Genomic DNA, 26,712 nt, shown 5'->3' on the forward strand with positions numbered 1-26,712 from the left:
TTTTAAAAACATAAGACAATAAACAAAGACATAAAGGGCTGATTTTTAAAGTACACGGTTTAATGGATCTCAAATGAAGCATGGTATTCAAAAATATACTAATGTACATTAACTTCATGTCGTTGTTCTTTTTCTTGTAGGAGGAAACATCTTCTAACCCCCATAAGCCTCTCCTTTTTTTAAACTCTTTCCAAATGAAGATTAACCAGACTAGTTGTGACTCTGGAAGAATGGAGAAAATAATATTCTCACCTCCTTAGGCACTAAAGCATATCTTTTTCTTAGAGTCTTTCAGGAGTCAGTGTAAAGAATCACTCCTGTTCTTATTTCTTTTTCTAAACAGCATCTCCTTAGTCATGGTATTGAGTGTATTTAGCACTTTGCTAGTATACATGAAGCTTTATAACCTATGTTTGGAGATGGCCGTCTTTCCTTACCATGGAATTTTAAAAATCTTGAAAACAGAGAGAACTAGTTGTAATAAATTAGATGAATACATGCAAAAAGACATGCATTGATGGAATGATTTTGATTTCAGCTTGGATATGTTAGTAGCCTAGCATAAATTGTAGTGAGAAGAAAGTCTTCTAGAAATGTCATAATCTGTTTTTATTTAACTTGTTAGAAAAATAGTGGCATCACTAAATATCTATGAGAACTAGAATATATGATAAATATTAAGTGCAAAAAATATTAGGGTAATATATTTGGGGAAGTACACTGGTTTTTAAATTTGTCTATAAAATACTCTCTTTCCTTTGCTTTATTTTCCTTGTTCATCCTTTTAAAAAAAGAATGTCAATTGCTTACTATGTAGAAGTTACTACAGTTTGCATAATAAATTAAGAAATAACCATATATAGATTTCACATTTAATTTCTTGTAAAGATAATAGGATACTCTTACTTGAGAAAATCCCCAAACATCATAATTTTGATATCAGTTACTCTTCTACGTAAATGGTATTGTGTAAGTTCAAATAGAATTAAAGTTTGATGATATTTTGGCTCTATTTAAATCTATCTCTGTTATGCATTTCACTCTATGATGATGATGTGCCAAACACATACACAATTGAATCCTAAGAATGATTTAGAAGATGTTATTTAGAGTGTATGAGGTAAACCACAATTACAAGTTGGAAAAAGCACATGAGTTAATTTATAAAAGAAACTGACATACCTATTAATCCAAATAGATTAATGAATATGCATTGTTACAAATTTGTTAATGGAAAATTAAGCAATATAAAGTGCAACATGAATGGTTGATGCTCTGTATTGCACTTTATTTTCTTTATTCACTGGTAAATAGCATTGCTTACTATGCTGTACTGGAATAACATCTGTAGATCAATTATTAAAATGCATATTTGAAACATAATGACATATTAATGGCTATAGTTCAAAATTATTATTATAAGAACTGGGTACTAATTTGGTTAACCAGTTTATTTAATAAGTGTATAACATAGGATGGTTATCTTACTATTGAAGTATCAATGTAATTTAGAATTGGAAAAAAATGTGACAGCTGATTCTTCAAAAAAATTTTTCACTGTAACACATTCAATATAAAAGCGGTAAGAAATGCTATTTTTGCATCACCCAACCAGATTTTCATGCAGTTTTTTGTTATAGAAATACATTGTTTTTCCCCACACGCTCTTCTAGTAAAAACAAGTTGAACTTCTTAACGAATGTTAAATATACGTTATCAATAACTGAAAGTAGAAAAGGGCAAATTCACTTTTAAATGAACTTAAGAAAAAAATGGATAAGAATTATTTTGCTTTAAAATAACTGTTTAACTGCCATGATAGCATTAACATATAGTAATAAAACACCTCAAGGTGATATATTAAGAAAGCATACCTTCATTCTTCCAAAAATCAGAGCCATATCTGTTGCTAAAAGGAACAAACTTATCTTTCTTAAAATAGGAGCAAAATAAATCTCATCAATATCGAAGAGGTACAACATGCATAAATTTTTTAAATTTCAATACTGATTTATCACATAATCTCTAAGATATAAAAGCACTAAACCTGATGGTATTTAACCTATCCTTTTGGAATTCACAAAAAAAAATTATTTAAATAAATCATGAAGGAATAAGAAGAATGAACCACTGGTGAACCGTGAAACAAGCAAACAACTACCCAAGTAATTTCTCTTTTCTCTCTCATATTTGCTTTTCTGTCAGCTTCTTAAGCCTTTATCCTGTTTTAAGAAAAACATCCATATTAAGTCATGGAAAAGATCATTGCAACAGAATTTACTGTCATACTTTAAAAAGAAAAGTGATGTCAAAAAAGATATTTCAAGCATTTAAGTGGTAAAATCCCAATTGAATTTACATGCAAACATACCAATAAATTAAAAGATAAGATCCTAACCTCTTTTAAAAGAGTAAAACTCAAAAGGTGGCACCAATTAGTATATTTAGAAAGAAGAATGCCATTTGAGCTATTTTCAAACATAAAGACAGCCTCGATGTTTTCAAACTTCCAACCCCCACTTCTAAAATGTAACACTCCCCACCTTGAGAAAAAAGAATCTAAGTTGTTTTGCTGCCAGCTAAAGAGTAACTTCCTTCCAGCTTGCTTGTTTTTTTAATTTCCAGAAGACCCACACCAAAGGATTTTACCAAAAAATCTGGATAAGGATGTGTTGTACTATATTTTTGTTTTTTGGGGGTATTTGATTTTGATAAAATTGCTATGGCCATTTTTTTTTTTTTTTTTTTTTGGCCTGGAAGAGAATAGGGTCAAATTTCATTACAGTAAATTTTCTTGCAAAAATAGCCTGGAAAAAAAGGTTTCACACCTGAATTTCAAATACAGTGACATAATATGAATGAAAGTATATGAATATTTTTAGCTACAATTAGATCCTACTGCTTTTCATTTCATTATTCTTTATGTCAAATTCTGTAGAAGAAAAAGAAAATGTACATATCAGTGTAGCCTAGCCCTATAAGAAATAGGAAAAAAAAATCTCTTTAAGTATTCAACAGAGCCTGAAACTTTAAGATAGCTCTAATGTCACATTCTCATCTGTGCGATTTGCCAAAGGCAAGTACACCAGAAGAATTGTCACCCTTATCTTGAGGCTGTGTGTTAATTATTTAAATGCCAAGGGCAGAAATATAGCTTTTAGAGAACTACCTTTTTCTCACCTCTCCCAAAATGAAATATGCTCATATATATAGCATTTAAGTAAGGAATCTCTATTTTTAAGAAGTTTAAGAAACAGAGTACTTAAGAGGAAAAAAATACCAAAATTCTTCCTTAAGTCACTTCTTCCTAGAACTATTAAAACACTATTAAATAGAAAGTATAGGTTTAATTAAAACTGAATAATAACGATAAGCCTCAAAACTGCAAGACTATGTCTGTACCGCTGAAAGGAGAAAATGAGCCCTGATCTCATGGTCCTCACCTCATCAACCTGAGGTTCCTGAGCCTGAGCGGCCTGGGGTACTGAAGAGTCACAGTCTGGACTGTAATGCTCACAGTAGTCATATGCTGCTTTAGGGTCACCTATGATCAACAGCTGCTGGATGTCCCCCTGTCAAGAAACAAACATGAATGTAATCAGTATATATAGATACACATATATTTAGAGCAAGATTTATTCAAGACAACATGTAGTTTATTTTTATTGTTTTATTGTTTTGTGTGTGTTTATTTTTATTTATTTTTTTAAATTTTTTAATGTTTATTTATTTTTGAGACAGAGAGAGACAGAGCATGAGCAGGGGAGGGGCAGAGAGAGAGGGAGGCCCAGAATCTGAATCAGGCTCCAGGCCCTGAGCTGTCAGCACAGAGTCCGACGCAGGACTCAAACTCGTGAACCACAAGATCATGACCTGAGCTGAAGTTGGCTGCTTAACTGACTGAGCCACCCAGGCGCCCCGTGTGTTTATTTTTAATTACCTGAAGAACTAACACTTGCATTTCAATGTTAAAAATAGCCTTATAGAACAAATGAACAAAGGAAAAATAGAGAGCAAGCAAGAGAGAGAGAGAGAGAGACAGACTCTTAACTCTAGAGAACAAACTGATGGTTACCAAAAGGGAGATGGGTAGGGATATGGGTGAAATAAGTGATGGGGATTAAAGAAGGACACTTGTGATGAGCACCAGGTGTTGTATGTATGTTGAATCACTATATTGTATGCCTGAAACTTATATTACACTGCATGTTAACTACACTGGGATTAAAATAAAAAAATTAATAAAAACTAGTCTCACAGATTTGAGAGAAAAATTCACACCTGTTTTACAAATTAGCTGTTAATATTAAGGTTTTATTCTATTATTTTGTGGTTCATAGAATCTATACTATATGCATCCATTCGGTAAAACAATTTTACTACATTCACAGTATATTCTTTATAAAATAAGACAAATAAAATGTAAATATTAAGCTGATAAAAAAGTAAATAAAATTTAACAACTATAAATATATAAAGAGGATGATTATATTTTCTTTTTAAAACTTTTTAATGTTTATTTATTTAAAAAATTTTTAATGTTTATTTCTGACAGAGAGAGACAGAGCATGAGTGGGGGAGGGGAAGAGAGAGAGGGGGACACAGAATCTGAAGCAGGCTCTAGGCTCTGAGCTATCAGCACAGAGCCCGACACGGGGCTCGAACTCGCAGACTGTGAGATCATGACCTGAGCTGAAGCCGGACGCTCAACCGACTGAGCCACCCAGGTGCCCCAATGTTTATTTAATTTTTGAGAGAGACAGAGTGTGATCAGGGGAGGGGCAGAGAGAGAGGGAGACACAAAATCTGAGACAGGCTTCAGGCTTTTGAGCTGTCATGACAACACAGAGCCTGATGCTGGGCTCGAACTCACGGACCAAGATATCATGCTTTAGCTGAAGTTGGATGCTTAAACAACTGAGCCACCCAAGTGCCTTGAGGGTAATATATTTTCAATATTAACTAAAGAGTTCAATCAAAGTAAACTGAATTACAGATGGCCAACAGGCACATGAAAAGATGATCAACGTCACTCCTTATCAGGGAAATACAAATCAAAACCACACTGAGATACCACCTCACGCCAGTAGAATAGCTAAAATGAACAAGTCAGGAGACTATAGATGCTGGAGTGGATGTGGAGAAATGGGAACCCTCTTGCACTATTGGTGGGAATGCAAATTGGTGCAGCCACTCTGGAAAACAGTGTGGAGGTTCCTCAAAAAATTAAAAATAGATCTACCCTATGACCCAGCAATAGCACTGCTAGGAATTTACCCAAGGGATACAGGAGTGCTGATGCATAGGGACATTTGTACCCTGATGTTTACAGCAGCACTTTCAACAATAGCCAAATTATGGAAAGAGCCTAAATGTCCATCAACTGATGAATGGATAAAGAAATTGTGGTTTATATACACAATGGAATACTACATGGTAATGAGAAAGAATGAAATATGGCCTTTTGTAGCAATGTGGATGGAACTGGAGAGTGTTATGCTAAGTGAAATAAGTCATACAGAGAAAGACAGATAACCATGTTTTCACTCTTACGTGGATCCTGAGAAACTTAACAGAAGACCATGGGGGAGGGGAAGGAAAAAAAAAAAGAGAGGTTAGAGAGGGAGAGAGCCAAACCATAAGAGACTCTTAAAAACAGAATAAACTGAGGGTTGATGGGGGGGTGGGAGGCAGGGGAGGGTGGGTGATGGGCATTGAGGAGGGCACCTATTGGGATGAGCACTGGGTGTTGTATGGAAACCAATATGACAATAAATTTCATATTAAAAAATAAATAAAAATGAAAAAAGTGAACTGAATTATTATTGTTAGGCAAACTTATATGATAATTTTATTTATTTATTTATTTATTTATTTATTTATTTATTTATTTAGAGACAGACAGAGAATGAGCAGAGGGAGGGGCAGAAGGAGGAAGAGAGAGAGAATCCCAAATAGGCTCCTTGTGGTCAGCACAGAGCCCAATGTAGGACTCAAACCCATGAAACTGTGAGATCATGACCTGAGTTGAAATCAAGAATTGGATGCTTAACCAACTGAGCCACCCAAGGGGCCGATATATGAAAATTTTTAAATGAAAACATAGAGCCTACTATTGTGTTCTGGCAAAGGAGTCCATATTAAAAGGAACTTTTACCTACAAAGATGAATAAGAAATGCAGAAACCAGAAAAATTCATATTATAAATAAAAAAGCATAAATTTGGTATATTTTTATTAAGAAAAAATTGGAATATCCAAGCACACATTAAAATTCACTTACTTTGAATTCTGTATAATTTTAATAACAAACATTACGAGTAATTAGTAATAGGGTTATCTGAAGAGTTTAATTTCAGGAGGTTCACCAAACTGGCTCTGGAAATTATGTAAACAAGAGAAAAATTGTAATATCCTGCTCCTGAAACAATCTGAATGTTTCCACAAGGTCTAATTCAACATGAAACTGTTTTCTATAAATCTATGGGTCATGGCCATATTAATTCAGAACTATACTCAGGCCCAGAAGAATGTCTGTGTTAATACCTATTTGACTTGGTGATTCAAGGCCTTGTAAGTTTGAGTACATGAGAATGATTCACAGGGAACTCCTGATTCCATTCTGAATAATTTCAAATTATTCCAGCTTTTCTTAATTTTGTTAACAGGAGCTATTTAGAGCTATTTATTGTCTGAAAATACCAACATTAAATTTAAAGAGTCTCTAACAATGAATACTAAGAAAGAATTCATAGCAATTTTATACAACAGCTGTTTAATTTTTTCATTAAATCATTCATTCAAACAGTGTTTTAAAAGTGCATATAGCATGTTCATATGTCAGGTAATACCCAAATAAGAAAACATCTACTTTATTTCCCAGTAAAACATAAAACAAAGCAGAATCAGCAAATATCCAGCTGAAAATTATACAGTTTATAGTAGTCATACTATTATTAGTGTTTCCAACCTCAAAATTATTTACTTCCATATGTCATGAGGCAATATAATTAATTAATCAAATTAGACTGTTTCTGAGATTTTTTCAAGATTATTTTTTGTAAATAGATTAGAAAGGCTCTAATATTTCCTTAATGTCTTCTGATTTTAAACATGCTCACAGCAAATTAATATAAGTTCTTAAATTTATTGATAGCCATTCTCAAACATTACCTGATCAATATACTACTGAGTAGCCACTACTGAATTATATACAAATAATTCTATAATTATATAAATGGGTAATAATAAATAACAAACAGAATTCTGAATGTACAATTTGTCATTCCACTGTCAAAAAAATAATAATGAGGCATCATTGAGTACATCGTGAGTATTGGCATCTAATTAGAAATCCTAACTCTTGAATTTTCTCCAAACTTTGCCATTAACTATGTGGAATTATGCAAGTCACTTAATCTCATTCATCATTTGTAAAATGAATACATGTAGAGATCATATCTAAGGTCCTTCCCAGAACTCCAGAATTCCATACTTAATTATAGTAAATATAATGAACTAAGTGAAGCTGTTTTTGAAACAGAAAAAAAAATTCCCTATCTTATAAGCATATGGTATTTTTTAAATAGTAAATTTTTGAGAAGAATACTGGTTTTCTAAGTTCTTACTTGACTTCATTAAATGGAATCCTGCCAATATTTCCACTATAAATTCTTATTTCAGGTGTTTAATATTTAGCCATAAAATATAGTACTGGAAAGAAACTGAAAAAATCACTTAAAAACTACAGTATAATTTTCCCCAGAAGGCATTTTACAGTGTTTTATGTTAATCATAGGACATGTTTTGAGACAGTCTGTAGATAAACAAAAGCACCCTGACAGGTTGAATAAACTGTAAATATTTATATTCAATACTCATAAAAATTTCCACAGCTGGGAAAGGGTGAAGTTACCAAGTAATATTGGCATCTGCAGCATACAAAGTATGAAAAAGACAGCCTCCTCCTCTAACGATCTACAAAGCCAAAATTAGAGTTGATGCAATTACCTTACTATCTACAGCTGTCTCAACTAAGTCTCTAGAGTAGTATTTGCATACAGACAGGATGAGACTAAGGTAGAAAGCAAAGCAAATGTAAGAAAACCAAATGGCACCTATCTATAAAAATGAGGTTCCTCTAAATGTCACATGCCTTGCAAAAGGATCCTGCCACATTTTTATCAAAACCAATGAATAAGTAATAGCATATCTTCTTTTCAAAACTAAAATATAATGCACATATTCTAGTAATTTCTATTTGGTTTGTTTTCATTTTGTTTATGATGTATGTGTGGGGATTGCGTGTGTATGTGTAGCTCTATAAAGCCTAGCAATTTCTATTTTCTATGCAATGAATATAATTACATTGTGTCTATGAAGTACACAAGTTAATACCCATTTAGCTTTTTTTTCCCATTTACAAGAGATCATATTTATTGAAAAAAATGTGGTATATGAAATTGGTCTAATGTTTTTAAGGTCAAATGTCAATGTGTCAATGTTAAGTGTCTGACTTTTGAAATTCAGCTCTTCATCCTATGTGAAACCAACCTGTGCTTGGTTGAAGTCAGTTCCCAGCGTAAGTATCCACTGAATTGTACGGCACAGAAGCTGATTCCTGACTGTGAGCAATGGAAAACCAGCTCTTATCAGCTGTCATGTTCAATTCAGTGTGACCTGTGAATGGATTATGTGCCTGGGACATAATAAAATCACAAGAATGGCAGAGGAAATTCAGATATAACCAAAACAGCAAATGCAGAGGCTGGATCAATCTTCAACTATAATGGCTCAAATAGAGTTCACTTAAAAAAATTATTTGGCAGAGAGTGCAAGCAGGGGAAGGGCAGAGAGAGGGGGACAGAGGATCTGAAGCAGGCTCTGTGCTGACAGGCACACAGTAGTGACCCAGACGTGGGGCCAGAATTCACGAACTACAAGATCTGACCTGAGCCAAAGTTGGACGCTCAACCCACTGAGTCACCCAGGTGTTCCAAGAGTTCATTTTAATACAGTTTATATGTAAATAGTCTCTTGAATGTCAGTCTAGAAACTAGTATGTATACAAAGGCATGAAGCTTTTAATTCCACTCGTAATCTTGGAAGACTCAAACTTTTAATATTAAAACTTGGATATTACTTGTATTCTAAGAGAATAATTTACTTTTGTAATACCGTGAAAAATAGACTCCAAGTTATCTATTGATGATGTATGTCACTGAATTTCATAAGTTTCTAGAATTAAAGTTTTCATCTCCCCTAATGCTGAAATAAATCACACAGCTTCAATTGTGTTCTATAAAATCATCTAGCCTCCAAATTTCCCATAGCACATTCCTGTCTCTTTTATCCTCACAAGGCTAAAACATGCAGGTATTTCAATGGGAATGAATGTTTTATGAAATGCTTCTTGGAAAAATCTTGATGATAAGTTATAAGAAAATAGGAGTTACTTTGATAAAAAATATGCAGAGGGAAATAGCACTAAAGAGAAAAAGCATCTTAACCAAAACTTTGAAGGTATAAAACTGCATGATGAAGTCTGAGAAGTACCCTCAGTGCCACACAGTTGGAAGGATAGCCCTAGCTGATGATAATGAGTAGTGAGCATTGAGAGTGGAAAGAGATAAAGAGGGGGAGCAATTTAAGAAAAGCCTTGTGTGTGAACTGAATTCTGGAAGTTATGGAGTATCATTGTTTTGAACAATGGAGGACATTGATCAATGCTGCATTTTAATAAAATTGTTGACAACATAGGAAAGGATGAGTTGGAAGCAGCCATTTTGGAAGCATGGGAATGTGTTAGGAGTCCACGTAGTTAAGTTTTGAGAAACTAAACTAAGCAGAAGCAGGAGCAGACAATGGAGACAGAGTTGACATATTAGAAAAAAAGATTAGGAGACTGGGTGCTGATGATGGGATGGGTTGAGAATGGCAGGAAAGATGGAGAAAGGTGCATTAAAGAGGAATGGAAGGCAATTCTTTAATTTCTGGAGGAAACAATAGCAGGATGGCAAAAGCATTTACTCAGTTAAAAAAACATAACAAAAGGGAATATTTTTGGATGAAACTCTTATGTCTACAAAATTGAATGATAATCATTGTTTCTGGAATAAGTTCAGTTTTTCATCTAAGAAAATGGCCTTCATTTACTTTTGAATTGTATCCTTCTACCTACAGATTGTATGATCATATCACTGAAGCCAAACTAAGCTATAGGAATCAATAAGAATCAGGGAGATTTTCTGTAGCAATTGGTATCCATTTTTTCATTGCTAATGAAGGATAAAATGAACTTACCTAGACTTAGTGATATGGGCTCATTTGTGTACCCCAACCCCCAACCAACCCAGAGTTTTATATATTTTTTTAAGTCTTAAATAACTTCACAATGTGACCATATTTGGAGACAGAACCTATAAAGAGATCATTAAGGTAAAATGAAGTCATTATGGTGGTTCCTAATGTAATGTGACTGGTCTCTTTATAAGGGGATTTAGGACATAGACACAATCAAAACAGACTACATGAAGACACAGGGAGAAGAAGGCCACCTAGAAGCCAAGGGAGAGAGGCCCCAGAAGAAATCAACCCTAATGACATTTTGATTTCAGACTTGTAGCATCCAGAACCATGAAAACAATAATTTTCTGTTGTTTCAGACAGTCTCTGGTATTTTGTTATGGCAGCCCTAGAAAACTAATACAGACTGAGTTAATATTAGTTTGTTTTTTAAATATATACCTTGTAAGTGTTGTCTTTATAATAGAATAAAGAATGCTTTTAGCAAAGTAGTTTTGTTTATTTATAACTAGGGTAATATCTGGCTATATCCAGGAACTGGTATTAAGTAGATGCTGCAGTAATATTGGCTTATTTAATTTGGCAAACAGCTAGAACTCAGTGTACTCATAGATTATCACAAACTTAATAGTATCACCACACGTAAATATCCCTCAGTCTACTGGAGATAATATAAAGTGAGAAATGATTTAAAAAAAAAAGTATACTCCTAAGCATAAATAAAGAATTTGAAGGGAAAAAGTTTTTACATAAACTTACCAGAGGTTTAAAAAAAATCATCAAACTAAATTATGCTAGAGTTCATACTGAGTTTAAATAGCCATTTATAAGACTATTTCAAAATTCATTTTAATTATGCAAGTAAAAAACTTAAAAATCAATCCACAAATTTAATGCAATTCCTGTCAGAATACCAATGGCATTTTAAAGGACTACAACAAATAAATTTAAAATTTATATGAAACCACAAAGGAGCCCAAATGGAACAGATCAATGGAAGAGAGAGCCCCAAAATAAATCCACGCTTATATGGTTAATTAATCTACCATGGAGAAGGCAAGATTACACAATGGGGAAAAAAACAGTCTCTTCCACAAATGGTGCTGGGAAAACTCGACAGCTACATACAAAAGATTGAAACTGGACTATCTACTTACATAATAACTAAAATGAACTCAAAAATGGATTGAAGACTTCAGTGTAAGATCTAAAACCAAAAAACTGGAAGAAAACATAAGCAGTAAACTCTCTGACACTGGTCTTAGTGATATTTTGGGAGGTCTGTATCATCAGGCAAGGAGAACAAAAGGGAAAAACAAACAAATGGGACAACATCACACTACAAATCTTTTCCACAGTGAAGGAAAACATCAACAAAATAAAAATGCAACCTACTGAATAGTTGAAAATGATGTAGCTGATAGGGATTAACATCCAAAATATATAGAGAACTCCTACAATTCAATATCAAAAAACACACTATCTGATTAAAAATGGGCAGAGAACCTGTATTGACATTTTTCCAAAAAAAAAAAATACATATGGCCAACAGATACATGAAAAGATGTTCATCATCACTAATCATCAAGGACCTGCAAATCAAAACCACAGTGAGATATTACCTCTTAACAGTCAGAATGGCTAAAAAGGCATTAAACACACACACACACACACACACACACACACACACACACACACACACACACCCCAAAAAGAAAACCAAGCAAGAAATAACAAACATTAGTGAAGCTACGGTGAAAAGAGAACCCTCACGCACTATTGGTGGGAATGAAAACTGGTGTAGCAACCATGGAAAACACTACAACTTTCCTTAAAACATTAAAACTAGAACTATCATACGATTTTGTAATATAATTTTTGAGTATTCATACAATGAAAACAGAAACACTAATACATATAAAGAAGATAATGGTGTGAGTGTGTGTGTGTGTGTGTGTGTGTGTGTGTGTGTGTGCATGTAATGGAATATTACTGAGCCACAACAAAAAAGAATGAAATCTTGCCATTTGCAACAACATGGATAGACCTACAGGGTAATGGACTATGTGAAACAAGTCACGCAGAGAAACACAATACCATATGATTTACTTACATGTGGAATACAAAAAACAAAACAAATGAATACAATACAAAAGCAGATTCACAGATAGAACAAATTGATGGTTGCCCAGGGGTGGAGGGTGAAAGGTGATTGATGATATAGGAGAAGGGGATTAAGAGGCACAATCTTCCAGTTATAAAATAAATTAGACATGGAGATGTAATGTACAGCACAGAGTATATAGTAAATAATAATGCAAAAGACTATGTATGGTGGCAGATGGTAACTAGGTTTATTGTAGCAATCATTTCACAATGTATATAAATATGGAATCAATATGTTATATACCTGAAACTAGTATAATATTAAATGTCAATTATGTTTTAATAAAAAAACAATTCCTCAGTTTGTTCTCTATATTTAATGGTCTCTTATATTTTGTTTCCCTCCCTGTTTTTATATTATTTTTGCTTCCCTTCCCTTATGTTCATCTGTTTTGTATCTTAAATTCCACATATGAGTGATTTAAATATAGAGAACAAACTGAGGGTTGCTGGAGAGTTTGTGGGTGGGGGAATGGGCTAAATGGGCGAGGGGCATTAAGGAAGACACTTGGGATAAATCACTGGATTCTACTCCTGAAATCATTATTGAACTATACTAACTTGGATGTAAATTTAAAAATAAATAAATGTATTTTAAAAAAACAATTCCTGGTTGTATCATTAACTCCATATTAATGAAATTATATTTGAGTTCAACTTCATGTCAGCAATGGGAAAAAAGAACAGAAAAATGTATTCTCATCAGAACTATATATATATATATATATATATATATATACACACTAATATTTACCTCAGAATTACATATCTTTTGCATTTTTGCATTTTATTTTATCTGTCTAAACTAATGCAATCAGAAGTAAAATAACAGTTAGTGCTTTCTTGATTTTAGAAAACACATATAAAGATTTTAAATAACAAGTCTGAAAATACTGAGATGATTCTTAAATCACAAAAGGATTCTTCATTTCAAATTTCATTAAATAATGAACATTTAAAATGTATGTTACAATTTAATTACTTTCCCAAAACAAATGTATCTCATACTTTTTACAAAGATCTGTTTTCTTAAAGAATATTGAAAATAATATCCAAAAGTCTAAAAAGAGGATTTTAAAACAAAATGGAAGTCATACTGAGACTTATTTAAAAAGTAATTTTAAGAAAAAAATCATAGGTCATATATGGCCTTTGTATGTAGGTATGATTTTTCACTGACTGTCTCACAAAGTTAACAGCAGAATTTGACATTTACTTTCATAGCCTTTGACTCGACAGTAAATTTTGGGCTTATTTTTAAAGTAATTATCACCTTTTGAATATGAAAAAAAGATCATCTTCATCATTCCACAAAGAGTTTAACAGTTAAACACACTCGTTTACTCCTCTAAGCAAATATGCCAGTTATTTGGAAATCATTTTTTTACATATCAATTCGACATCACCTTTTTTATTGCCTATTTTTAAGAGTAAAGAAAATATCTCTCACTAGATGAAAAGAAATCATTGGTTGTAGCATCTCTATACATTCATTATTCTAGTTCTATATACAGTGACACTGTGCCAGAAATAACAGAGTTTTAAAAATACTTCCTTATGTTTACACTGGTTCACTCCTCTGCTGTGTAACAATGAATGATACATTTCCTTGCATGAACTGAAGTTTTACTAAAGCAAAATTGGCCATTTTATAAGACATATAAGCCTAAGAGCATTTTAAAATTATGCATTTAAGTATATAAAACAATAAATACACACTTTACTCTTTTTTTTAGTTTTGAAAAAAAAAAAGATTTTTTCGATGTCAATGTGAAAACCTCTTAGCTTATGACAGAATATAGCCAATCTGTACACATGTCTATTGAACAGTGAAAAATAGGGGTCTGCTTTCAAAGTTGAAAGACAGAATTCCCTATTGAAATGGGAGTATTTGGAAAGAACTGTATTTTTCTTGAATGCAAAAGCAAACCTGCTATACAACATTCTTAATTTCAGGAGGTACTGTATGCGTTACAATTTTAGGACAAGCTACATATTTTCCCAAGACAAATTATTTTTCTTTTTTATATATTAGCATATATGATAATTTGTGTTAATAGGCACAGATACATTATCAGCCAGATAATAATCGCTTTTCTTCTACAGCTCTTAATCGTAACTGACAGGGGAATTTAACAGCCAGATAACTTTCAGAACTTTTCTCCTTGGTGGTTTACCAATCATCCATCTATGTGTTCAGTCAATAAATATTTATTAAGGCAAAGTAACATGCTGACTCTCTGGTAGAAGGAAGAGGAATAAAATGGGAAATCAGAGTCGGATCCCACTCTCGGATAGCTTATAGCCTGGTAAAGGAGATTAATAACGAACAAAACGTAATATATAAGAAACTTATTTCTTGAGTACCTACTATACTCCAATTATGAGGAAGAAAGAAAATGGCAGCTAGCGGGTGGGGAGAGTGGGAACAACTTCCATCTGGGAAAATTAGAGCAATGATCCAGAAAGCCTTGGCATAAATGACACAATTAATGATAAAGTATCCAGTGTCTCTTTTAAATACAGAAATGCTTGGTATTCTTTGTTGGCACCCCCCAATCCTAATCACACTTCTCTCTCTTACTCTGTGTCCAAAAAACCTGACCCTTGTAGCCGACACCATTAGACTCTCACGCTGGATCCAGTTCAGACAATGAAAGTTACTATCAAGAATTTGCAAGGTGAGAAGAGAAGGAGTTGGAGTCATTTTCCTCTCACTCTCTGGGTTTATCACAGTGGTCTGGCCCCCTAACCACTACTGCCATTGCCAGAAAGCAGTTCTGCATGGCTCCAGCTTTCAGTGAGCTCTGGGACACTATTTCTACTCCTTGCCTCTTTAGCCCTAAGGAAGTAATGCTCATCCCCAGGTTCCCTGGACTCCTTGTTCACACCTCTGTAATCACCTGAATAGAAATTCTGTTTTCTTCTGGAACATGGTGTGGGCTCACAAGGAGTGTGAGAAGTCAGATAAAGACCTTAAGGTCTTTAAGACCAAAGAAACGCCTTAAAATGGTAGCTGGCATCTTCCTTTTATGTATGTACTCAGTTAAAGGATTCAAACAATCTAGACGAAAAGCACAGTTTATAGTCTAGTCTCCTTCACTTAATCAGCCAATCTATACTGTTTATTTTTTAAATTTTTTTTCAACGTTTATTTATTTTTGGGACAGAGAGAGACAGAGCATGAACGGGGGAGGGGCAGAGAGAGAGGGAGACACAGAATCGGAAACAGGCTCCAGGCTCTGAGCCATCAGCCCAGAGCCTGACGCGGGGCTCGAACTCACAGACCGCGACATCGTGACCTGGCTGAAGTCGGACGCTTAACTGACTGCGCCACCCAGGCGCCCCAATCTATACTGTTTAAATAAAGTCACTGGATTATAAACTTCATGAAAGCAAGAACCTGTCCATTTTGTTCTCTAAGGCTTCTACCATGCTTGGTTGGAATAGGCCTGCACATAGTGCATACACATTAAATGTTTGTTCAATAAGTGGATCTCTGGGATATTAATTTATTCATCATTACAAGACTTGATTTCAATACCTGTAAGTCGAGAATACTATTATCTTTCCTCTATTCCCTAGAGATTCTTTAAAAATTAATATGTACTTAAATAGTTTTTAAAATGTAACATCTTCACAAACAAGGTCTAATTATTATATTATTTGAGGACAATTAAAGGAGAACCCAGCTTTGAATGGCAAACTTCTAGACAACTTTATAGACACTATAAAATCTAAGAAATGTTGCTGGAGAATCCATTTGTAGTTGTTCCAATAATAAATTCCAAAGAAGTTGAGTTTCAGGAGCCTTAAAGTCATTATTCTGTAAGTAAAGCCCATCAGGAAAAAAAAAAAAAACATATAGAAGAAAAAGAAGAATGCATTTAGCTAAGCAGCATGTGTCACTGTAAAAGCAATAGCTTTTACAATAGCAGGTTTCCAGCATATGTCACTGTAAAAGCAATAGCTTAACAAAATTATACAACGTTTTCATAAGATACACCCTGGACACTAAAACTTCTGTTCACGTTTGATATTAGAGCTTTATTGTAAAGTATGATCCTTCTTTGTAGAGGCTTTTGATTGTATATCCAGGAACAAAAATGACATTAAATCTTAAACATAACATAAAATTCTCAAGAACTGACATTCATTATCAGAAGTTTAATTGAAACCTATGCTTCTTGTCTACTCAGACTTCTGAATCTGCCAAAACATTAACTCCATCGTAGTTTTTTTTTGAACATTCCATACGGTTAACAATTCTTTCCAAACTATTTTGTGTGGAAAAGGAAAGCTGCCAAAATGTTTAGAATTTTAGTGTAATTGAAAAATGCATCAGAGATTGCATCTTAGCTATAATTCAAAGGAAAGAATGAGGGAAACCACATAATCACAGACAGAACTGCTACTCGCACGAGACTTTACATTTCTTGGTATCCCAAAATCAGCTTCAGAAATCAGTTTTAAGAAAATGGGTAGTATTCTTATGTTACTCAAATGTACTACTTTTTGATGTACTAGCTATTCACCTAGTAACACAGAAAATGACTAAAATTGTAGAAAACATTAACATACAAGGTGCATATTTATCTTATACTTTCTAACAAGGTTTCTTACTGAAAGATAACTACCAATGTGGCTCTATTCAGTTCAAAATAAAATTATGAAATGGTTACAAATATGGTAACAGACCTTGCATCCTATTTTTTTGTTTGCTGTAGATGATCTATAGCTCTTGAGTTAATGCATGCTAGAAAGTAGATTTATTTCATTCATTAAAAAATAGTAAGTTTTGGGGAGCCTGGGTGGTTTAGTCGGTTAAGCATCCGACTTCGGCTCAGGTCATGATCTCACAGTTCATATGTTCGAGCCCCACATTGGGGTCTGTGCTGACAGCTCAGAGCCTGGAGCCTGCTTCAGATTCCGTGTCTCCCTAGCTCTCTCTGCCCCTCCCCTGCTCATGCTCTGTCTCTCTCTAAAATAAATAATCATTACAATTTATATATATATATATATATATATATATATATATATATATATATATATATGTATTAAGTTTCAAGCACTATTCTAGGTCCTGTGGATATAGCACAGAGCCTCTACACCCTTTGGAGCTTACATTCCAGAGGAGAAAAATAGAAAATAAACAATATATAGTACATCAGAAATTGATAAGTGCCATAAAGAATATAAAGCACGATAAGGGAGATGTGTAATCATAAAAGGTTTCACTGATAAAGAGACACTGAGACAGAGACACCTGATGAACTGAAGATATAATGCAGATATCTGGAGAATAGATTAATGGATGCCCAGGCCTCAAGGCTGCAGAAGACTTGGTGTGTTCAAGGAAAGGATGCCTTGTCAAGCACAGAAAGCAAAGAGGAGAGGAGCCTTTGATAAGGTCAGAGAAAAGGGGCAGGGGGTGGGGTTGGTTCACATATGAGCCTAAAGAATACTGAAAGAACTTTAACTTGCCCTATAAATGATATGAGAAGCTACTGGATGGTTACTTTTTAAAAGGTGACATTCCTCATTCACTTATTCCTTATTTCAACCAGGTGCTATGTGACAGGAATAGGTTTGCTCTTTGTTTGAGGTTTAGAGAACAAACTAATGGATGGGCAGGACAGAAGCAGGGAGATCAATTAAAGCCTCTTGCAAATATCCAAGGAACAGATAACACTAATAGTTAGAATAATAAATAATACTTTGTTGGTACTTCTGTATACTTGCCACTCCTCTAAGGACTAAGTCATACTGTAAATAGAAATTAACTAGGTCATGCCTTAAAAAAAATCTCATTTCTAAAAAGAACTTACTTAAAACATATTTTAATAATCTATCACATTCTTATATTCCTTTGAGCGAATAATAATTTCACATTAACTGTGTGTTTACTCTAAAGTTCCAAAGATATAGGAAGTTGGTGACATAAGATTATTTTGTCCAGGATAATCCTATGGCCTTTTTAGCCAATATAAAGCTTTGTTTAAAGCACATAATTCATAAACCATAAAAAAGAAAATTAAAGATTTTTAAACTTAGCTAAAATTCCAAACAGCTCATGTTTGCAAGAAGGAAACATCAACTATTTGCTATGGAAATCTTATAGTAATGAGTTCCTCTGTCCCTTTACTCCACATAACCAATAAATCCCCAAGTCCTGTCAATTGCACCCCACAATGTAAAGAGACATCTCATGACTTATGGTTTATAGCCCAACCCCCTCAGCATGGTATAAAAGGCAGTCCACAAACAGGCACTAACATATTCAACCAGGTCATATATCAAATGCCCCCAAACCTAATGACATTTCTTATATCTGTTGTGCTCATTCCGACCTTTCATCTTTTGTACCTGTGCCCTCATCTTTAAATATCTTTTTATTTTTCATCATTTTGGATATAGTTGTGATTCCCTCACTTGAACATTATCTTTATTATGGACACAATCATATCTTGTTACAACTATTTATTTACGTCTATCAATTATTTAAGCACAATATTTGGCATATGATGTTTATTCTGCTTCAACAGGAGATAGTCAACTACTTAATAAACACCTGCCAAGTCACGCTATCTGATAGCTATCCCTGCCCTTTTTCCTCCCAGACACTTCTAATAAAGTCTTAACCACTACCAGGCACAGCACTCATTCATGTATCTACTAATCTTCAGGGGTTATAAAGTCTGTGTCAAGCTTTGTGTTTGGTGCTGCTGCTGGAATATCTAAATTAATAGACTATAAATCCTGCTTTCAAGGAATTTATAGTCTAATGAGAAAGCTAACCATTAGTAGGTAATTATAAAACAATGTAGCAGAGATACGGCAACAAGAATGCAATTCAAAATGGCTTATTCTTTGAGAAGTTAACAAAATGTGGCAGATGAACAATAAATCTTAAAAGGAAAAAAATTACAAAGACGACGAGTATCACCTTTCACCAGGGTAATCAGAGACAAAATTTATAAAAGGGACAAAATACAATGTGACATTTTATTGTGCCCTTGTGGCGGTGGATAATCCAGTGATGCACTAAACATAAAGAACCTAACCACAATGGCAAAGTTCCTTTGAGAGGACAGGCAATATCCTGTGTGACTGGTACTACAGATCTTCTACAGAGCTCTGAAATCTCAATCCAACTCAAATGAACGCTCCATTGAGTTTCTTAAAACAGTTTCAACCATGAATCTTGTTAACTATAAAATTATACTAAACTATCAATAAAGTCCCCAAATGTAGCCTGTTTTTTGCATACCACACTACAATGGTGCAGATCTGACCACAGTCTGAATGGCAACAGTATACCACATGGCTGTTATATAATGAAGTACAGTGATGTCTGGAGAGAACTTCAGAAATGTCCTACCAGCATCACTGAAGCTCGCTCATAAATAATGTGGCACATTTTTGTGTGTTGGCCCCCACCACACTTGTCATACCAACTCAAAGTGCAGCAATGAAGAATGTAATTACATGTCAAACAGCCAAAAACAGATGTTCCTTTCAGACTTGGCTAAGGATTGCCCTCAAAAAAAGAACCCAATGTTATACTTTGGTCTACTGGTATATGTGGTCAGTAGTCAGACTTAAGTAGCTCCCCAAAACAGAAAAATCAAAAGGTGAATATCTTATTTTTCATCACAACTTTGTAAATAATTATTAATTAGTAACAAAAATTATTAACAAAAATTAACAAAATCTGACTTCTAAATTTGTTAAAGTAATGAAAATGTGCTAGTGTAAGATACTGTTGTGCATATATATTAGACTATTTCTTCACGAGAGCCATAAGATCTCCTTTTAGAAATAAAACATACTTATTTTTTCTATATATTAAAAAACATATAGAAAAATCTATTTAGCTTTTCTATATATTAGAGAAATTCAACATGCCCATGAATGAGTGAGTCTTTAAAGCAGTGTTATTGCTGAATCCTAATTTTACATGGGTGTTTAGTATGCCTCGGGATTTTTTGCTCTAATCTGTATTGAACCTGTGTTTGTTACAATCAAGTTTTACTTGGATTGTGCTTGAATACCACCCTATCAAATTTGTACCTCATGTTTGGTATCCACATTTGTTACTTCTCTTAATATTGTACATATTTCATGAAATTTAGAAAATAATTTTGATGTCTTACTACATTACACAAAACATTAATCACAAAACTGATTCCAGACGATTTTTTCCAAAATTAAAAAAAAAAGAGCCACAGTCACATTCCCAAATGTACATGTTAACTAAAGATTCACAGAACAAGAACTAAACAACCGTGGTAAAGTCAAAGCTTGGTTGTTTTTCTGTTTTGCTAACACTATGCTATTTTGACAGAGTAAGTAATACAATTCCATTCCAGAATACATTTCATTTTTTCTTTCAGTTATGGAAGTCTTTAAAATAGTACACTATACACTGAAGTCCTTTACAAAGCCAATGTAGCTGCTATGGTAGCACAATCTGCTATTTTCACCTAATTTCAGAAATAATCAAGAGAAGAAAGTTTATTTTTCAAACACTTTTAACACTCAGTCATAAGGAGGCCTCCTCTCTTGAGTTTTACCACCAGGAGCTCTACCAGGTCCTCATAGAGAATATTGGAGAAAAATTCCCTCCTTCCAGAAGAAAAAATGCTTTCATAAAGGAAAAATGAACCGTTTTTTTTTTTAATTTTTTTTAACGTTTATTTTATTTTTGGGACAAAGAGGGACAGAGCATGAACGGGGGAGGGGCAGAGAGAGAGGGAGACACAGAATCGGAAACAGGCTCCAGGCTCCGAGCCATCAGCCCAGAGTCTGACGCGGGGCTCGAACTCACAGACCGCGAGATCGTGACCTGGCTGAAGTCGGACGCTTAACCGACTGCGCCACCCAGGCGCCCCTGAACCGGTTTTAAATACACCATGGCATTCTGTTCTTCTTAACAAGGACTACCTTCAGGAGAAGCTATTTTCCCAGATTCTAACCTGCTGGTGTTTTATTAGAGCCAAACCGAATTGGAGAAAGGGATGTACCCAACTCCAGCCCCCTTCCATGTGGCAGAAGAGAAATACACATCTCCAGCTACATGTTGCCATCCTGTCCCACCTAGTGTGGGGGGAAAGAACTGAAATGCAGTGGTAAACTTCACAATCTGGGATACAGATTCACTAGAAGACTGAGACCTAATCACAGGACTACAGAACGTTTACCCTCTCTCTACACCTTGCCAATGCATCACTGAAGTCTTCTTTACCAAATTTCTTTTACCCAGCACATAATGTCCATTTTTTTGACATTAAAGTTAAGAATCATGCTAAAAGGTTAAAATGGCAAGTTGAAGAAATAGAACAAACATCAGAACCACACACGATCAAATATGGCAAGATTTTGGAATTATCCAACTAGCAATTTTTAAAAAAACTACTACTAATATTTTAAAGATGTTAATGAAAAAAACAGATGATATGCAAGAACAGATGGATAACGTGTAGAAAAATGGAATTTATAAGTATGGATTACAAAGAAATGCTAGAGATTGAAAATAAAGAAGATTCTTTGATGGGCTTATTAGTACACTGCACATGGCTGAGGAAAGAATCTCTGAGCTTGAGGACACAAAAATGAAAACTTCCAAAAATAAAAAGCAAAGAGAAAAGAAATTGAGGGGGAAAAGAGCATGATATCCAAGAATTGTGGGACCACTACAAAAGATATAACATACATGTAATGAGAATACCAGAATAAATTAGAGAGCGAGTAAGGGAGAAGAATTAAAAGTAAGAATGACTGAGAGTTTGCTCAAATTAATGTCAGACACCAAACCAAAGATCCAGGGAGCTCAGAGAACCTAAAGCAGCATAAATGCCAAAGAAAAACTATACCTAAGTATATCATATTCAACTTCAGAAAATCAGTGATAAGGAAAAATCTTGAAAGAATCAGAGGAAGACACCTGAACTATAAAGGAGCAAAGATCACAGTTACAACTGACTTCTCTTCAGAAACCACACAGCAAGAAGAGAATGGAGTAAAATATTTCTGGTGTTAATAAAAAACCCATCAACCTAGAAATCTATATCCCACAAAATTATTCTTCAAAGTGAAAGGGAAATAAAGACTTTCTCAGACAAGCAAACACTGAGGGAATCTGTTGGCAATTTTAAAAATTAGTTCTTTCTTGGGGGGCGCCTGGGTGGCTCAGTGGGTTGAGCATCCGACTTTGACTCAGGTCATGATCTCCCGATTCGTGGGTTTGAGCCCTGCATCGGGTTCTGTGCTGACAGCTCAGAGCCTGGAGCCTGTTTCGGATTCTGTGTCTCCCTCTCTCTCTGCCCCTCCCTGACTTGCGCTCTGTCTCTCGCTGTCTCAAAAAAGAATAAACATTAAAAAATAACAAATAAATAAATAAATAAATAGTTCTTTTTAAATTTAAAATTTTAAAAATTTCAAGCAATTTTAAAAGTAAGTTCTTTTGAGAGAAGAAAAAATATATAGGTCAGAGTTTTGAATGTAGTTTGAAGAGTACTGAAGAATAAGTAAAAGTTAAATAATGTTTTATTTTTCTTATTCTTAATTTATCTGATAACAGTTTAAAATAATAACAGCAAAAATGTATTCAAATATATATGTATAATTATACACGATTATGAAAAAATGCAACAAGTGAAAACAATGATACAAGGTATAGGAGAAAAGAATTAGGACTATTCTGTTATTATAAGTTATTTGTACTACTTGTGAAATAGTATAGTTTTATTTAAAAGTGGACTTGGATTAACTGAAAATGTATATTGCAAATATAAGGACAACAGTTAAAATAAGCTTAAAAAGAAGTAGTTAATATGCAAAGGAGTGAAATGTAATCATATAAAATATCCAATTCAAACAAAAAAAAAAGGCAGACAAATTGTAGAAGACAAAAGCTAAACAAAAAATAAGGTCAACAAACAGAAAACAGTAACAAATATGGTGGATACAATTCAAGTATATCAATAATCATTTTAAATATCAAAAGTCCAAATATACCTATTAAAAAACAGAGATTGTCAGAGGGGATCAAAAACAAGGCCCAACTATATGTTGTCTACAAGAAACCTACTTTAAATATAAAGGCACATATAGATCAAAAGTAAAGGGATGGATAAAGATAATACCATGCCATCACTAGTCAAAAGGAAACAAGAATATGTCTATTAGTTTCAGACAGTAGACTTCAGAGTAAAGAAAGTTATCAGGGATAAAAGGAGACATTACAGAATGATAAAGGAGTCAACTGGCAAAAAGAAATGAGAATCCTCAATGTGTATGTACTTAATAACAGAACATCAAAATATGTGAGGCAATACCTGACACAATTGCAAGAAATAGGTTAATCCAATATTATAGTTAGAAATTTTAACACACTTCTACCATAAATGGACATATCCAGCTACAGAAAATTAGCAAAGACATAGCTGAACTGAACAGCACTATCAATCAACTGGATACACAGTTGACCTTTGAACATGGGGGTGAGAGATGTTGACCCCACACACAGTCAAAACTCCATGTATAACCCTTGACACCCCCAAAACATGGCTATTAATAGCTCACTGTTGCCAGAAGCCTTAATGGTAACATGAAAAGTCAATTAACACATATTTTGTAAGTTACATGCATTATATACTGTATTCTTAACAAAAAGTAAGCTAAAGAAAAAATGTCATGAAGAAGATCATAAGAGAAAATCCATTTACAGTACTATACTTTATATATTTAAAAAATCTGCATATAATTGGACCCATGTAGTTCAAACCTATGTTGTTCGAGGATCAACTGTAATTGACATCTATACACTACTTCATCCAAAAACAATAGATTACACATTCTTCTTAAGCTCACATGGAACATTCATCAATGTAGGCTATATTTTGGATCACAAAACAATAACAAATTTAAAACAAAGAATCATACAGTATCTGTTCTTGGAACACAATGAAATTAAACTAAGAAATCAATAACAGAAAGTTATCTGGAAAGTTCCAAAAGTCTGGAAGAATAAGCAACATATTTCTCAATAACACGAGAGTCAAAGCTGATTATCTCAAAGGAAATTTAAAAATATCTTTGAACTAAATGAAAATAAAAGCACGACTTATCAAAGTGTGTGGGATGCAGTGAAAGCAGTTCTCAGAGAAATTTATAACATTGAATACATATAGTAAAATAAAAGAAAAATCTAAAAACAATCACCTAAACTTCCACCGTGGGACACTAGAAAAAGAAGAGCAAATTATATCCAAAGTAGGCAGAAGACAAGAAATAATAAAATTAGAGCAGAATTCAGTAAAAAGGAAAATAGCAGTGTGTGTGTGTGTGTGTGTGTGTGTGTGTGTACATCACATAAGAGCAATGTGTCTCTAGGCAGGCTAAGAAAATAAGAGAAAAGATGCAATTATTAATATTATAAATGAAAGAGGGTACATCACTATAGATCCCATGGATATAAAAGGATAATACAGGAATATTATGAACAACTTTATGCTCACAAATGTGAACTAGATGGAATGAACCAATTGCGTGAAAGACACAATCTGCAAAACCCATATTTGCAAAAACTCATACAACAAGAAATAGATCATCTGAATAGGCCTATATCTATTAAAGAAATTTATTCAACAATTAATAGCCTTCCAAAACAGAAAGCATCCGACCAAGAATGGTTCACTGGTGAATTCTACAAAGCACTTATGCAAGCAATTATACCAATCTTCTACATTCTCTTTCAGAAAACAGAAACAGAGGGAATACTTGTATCTCAGCGTATGAGGACACTATTTCCTAAACCAAAGTCAGACAAAGACATTACAAGAAAACTACAGACCAAAGTCTCTCATAAACACGGATGCAAAAATCCTCAGCAAAATATCAGCAAATCGGCAATTTATAAACCAACAATATATGAAAAGAACTATACACCATGATCAAATGAAATTTATCCCAGGTACGTAAGGCTGGTTCTCCATTTGAAAATAAGTTACTGTAATCACATAGGCCAAAAAAGAAAAACCACATGGTCATAGCAATAGATGAGGAAAAGGCATTTGGCAAAATCAAACATCTATTCATGACAAAAAACTCCCAGAAAACTGGAAATAGAGGGAAACTAATTCAATTTGATTTTTTAAAATCCATGAAAAACCTAAAACTAACATCATACTTACTGGTAAGACTTGAAGCTTTCCCACTAAAATCAGTAACAAGGCAAGGATGTCCCCTCTCACCACTGCTTTTCAATACTGTACTGGAAGTCCTAGCTAATACAATAAAAAAAGAAAGGAAAATAAAAGATACAAATATAGAAGAAAGAAATAAAACTATCTTTGTTCACAGATGACATGATTGTCTACATAGAAAATCCAAAATAAACACACAAACTCCTGGAACTATTCAGTAATTAGAGCAAGATTACAGGATATAAGGTTAATATACCGAAGTCAATTGCTTTCCATATACAACCAATTAACTAGTGAATTTGAAATTAAAAATGTAATACCATTGTATTAACACTTAAAAAATGAAATATTTAGGTTAAACCTAACAAAATATGTCTAAAATCTACATGAGAAAAATGGCAAAACTCTGATGAAAGATATCAAAGAAAAACTAAATACCTGAGAGATATTCTATATTCATGGATAAGAAAATCAGAATTGTCAAGATGTTAGTTCACCCAAATTGATATACAGATTCAACACTCTGAGTCAAAATCCCAGGACTATGTCGTGTATATTGTCAAACTGATTCTAAAGTTTATAACAAGAGACAAAAGACCCAAAATAGAGAATTCAATATTGAATGAGTATTGACCAAAGTTGGAGAACTAATATTACTTTACTTCAAGACTTATTATGAAGTGACAATAATTAAGATGACAGTGTGGTATTGTTGAAAATAACCAAATATGTCAAGGGAACAGAAAGAGACCCTCATAAGTAGAGTTAACTGATCTCTGACAAAGAAGTCAGGCAATACAATGAGGCAAAGCTAGTCTATTCAACAAATGGTTCTAGGAAAACCAGACAACCCATGTGTAAAAAGTGAATCTAAACACAAACCCCATACCCTTCACAAAAATTAACTCAGAATGGATCAATGATATAAATGTAAAATGCAAAACCGAAACTCCTAGAAGACAATACAGAAGAAAATTCTTTGCGAATTTGGGTACAATGAACCCTTTTTAGATATAACATCAAAGGCATGATTT

The 26,712-nt window shown here is 33.7% G+C and overlaps 1 protein-coding gene across 9 annotated transcripts in view; it reads right to left on the minus strand.

The window, feature by feature from the left end:
• COL11A1 (collagen type XI alpha 1 chain) overlaps positions 1-26,712 on the minus strand; it is a 215,493-nt gene that overhangs the window by 135,509 nt on the left and 53,272 nt on the right. For all 9 annotated transcript variants that reach the window (XM_023258940.2, XM_023258942.2, XM_023258945.2 and 6 more), the window contains one exon: positions 3,444-3,572. In XM_023258940.2, coding sequence (XP_023114708.1) covers positions 3,444-3,572 — 129 coding nt within the window. The remainder of the gene's footprint in view (positions 1-3,443; positions 3,573-26,712) is intronic.

Source organism: Felis catus, chromosome C1 (genome assembly GCF_018350175.1).
Source record: "Felis catus isolate Fca126 chromosome C1, F.catus_Fca126_mat1.0, whole genome shotgun sequence".
Classification (NCBI taxonomy): domain Eukaryota; kingdom Metazoa; phylum Chordata; class Mammalia; order Carnivora; family Felidae; genus Felis; species Felis catus.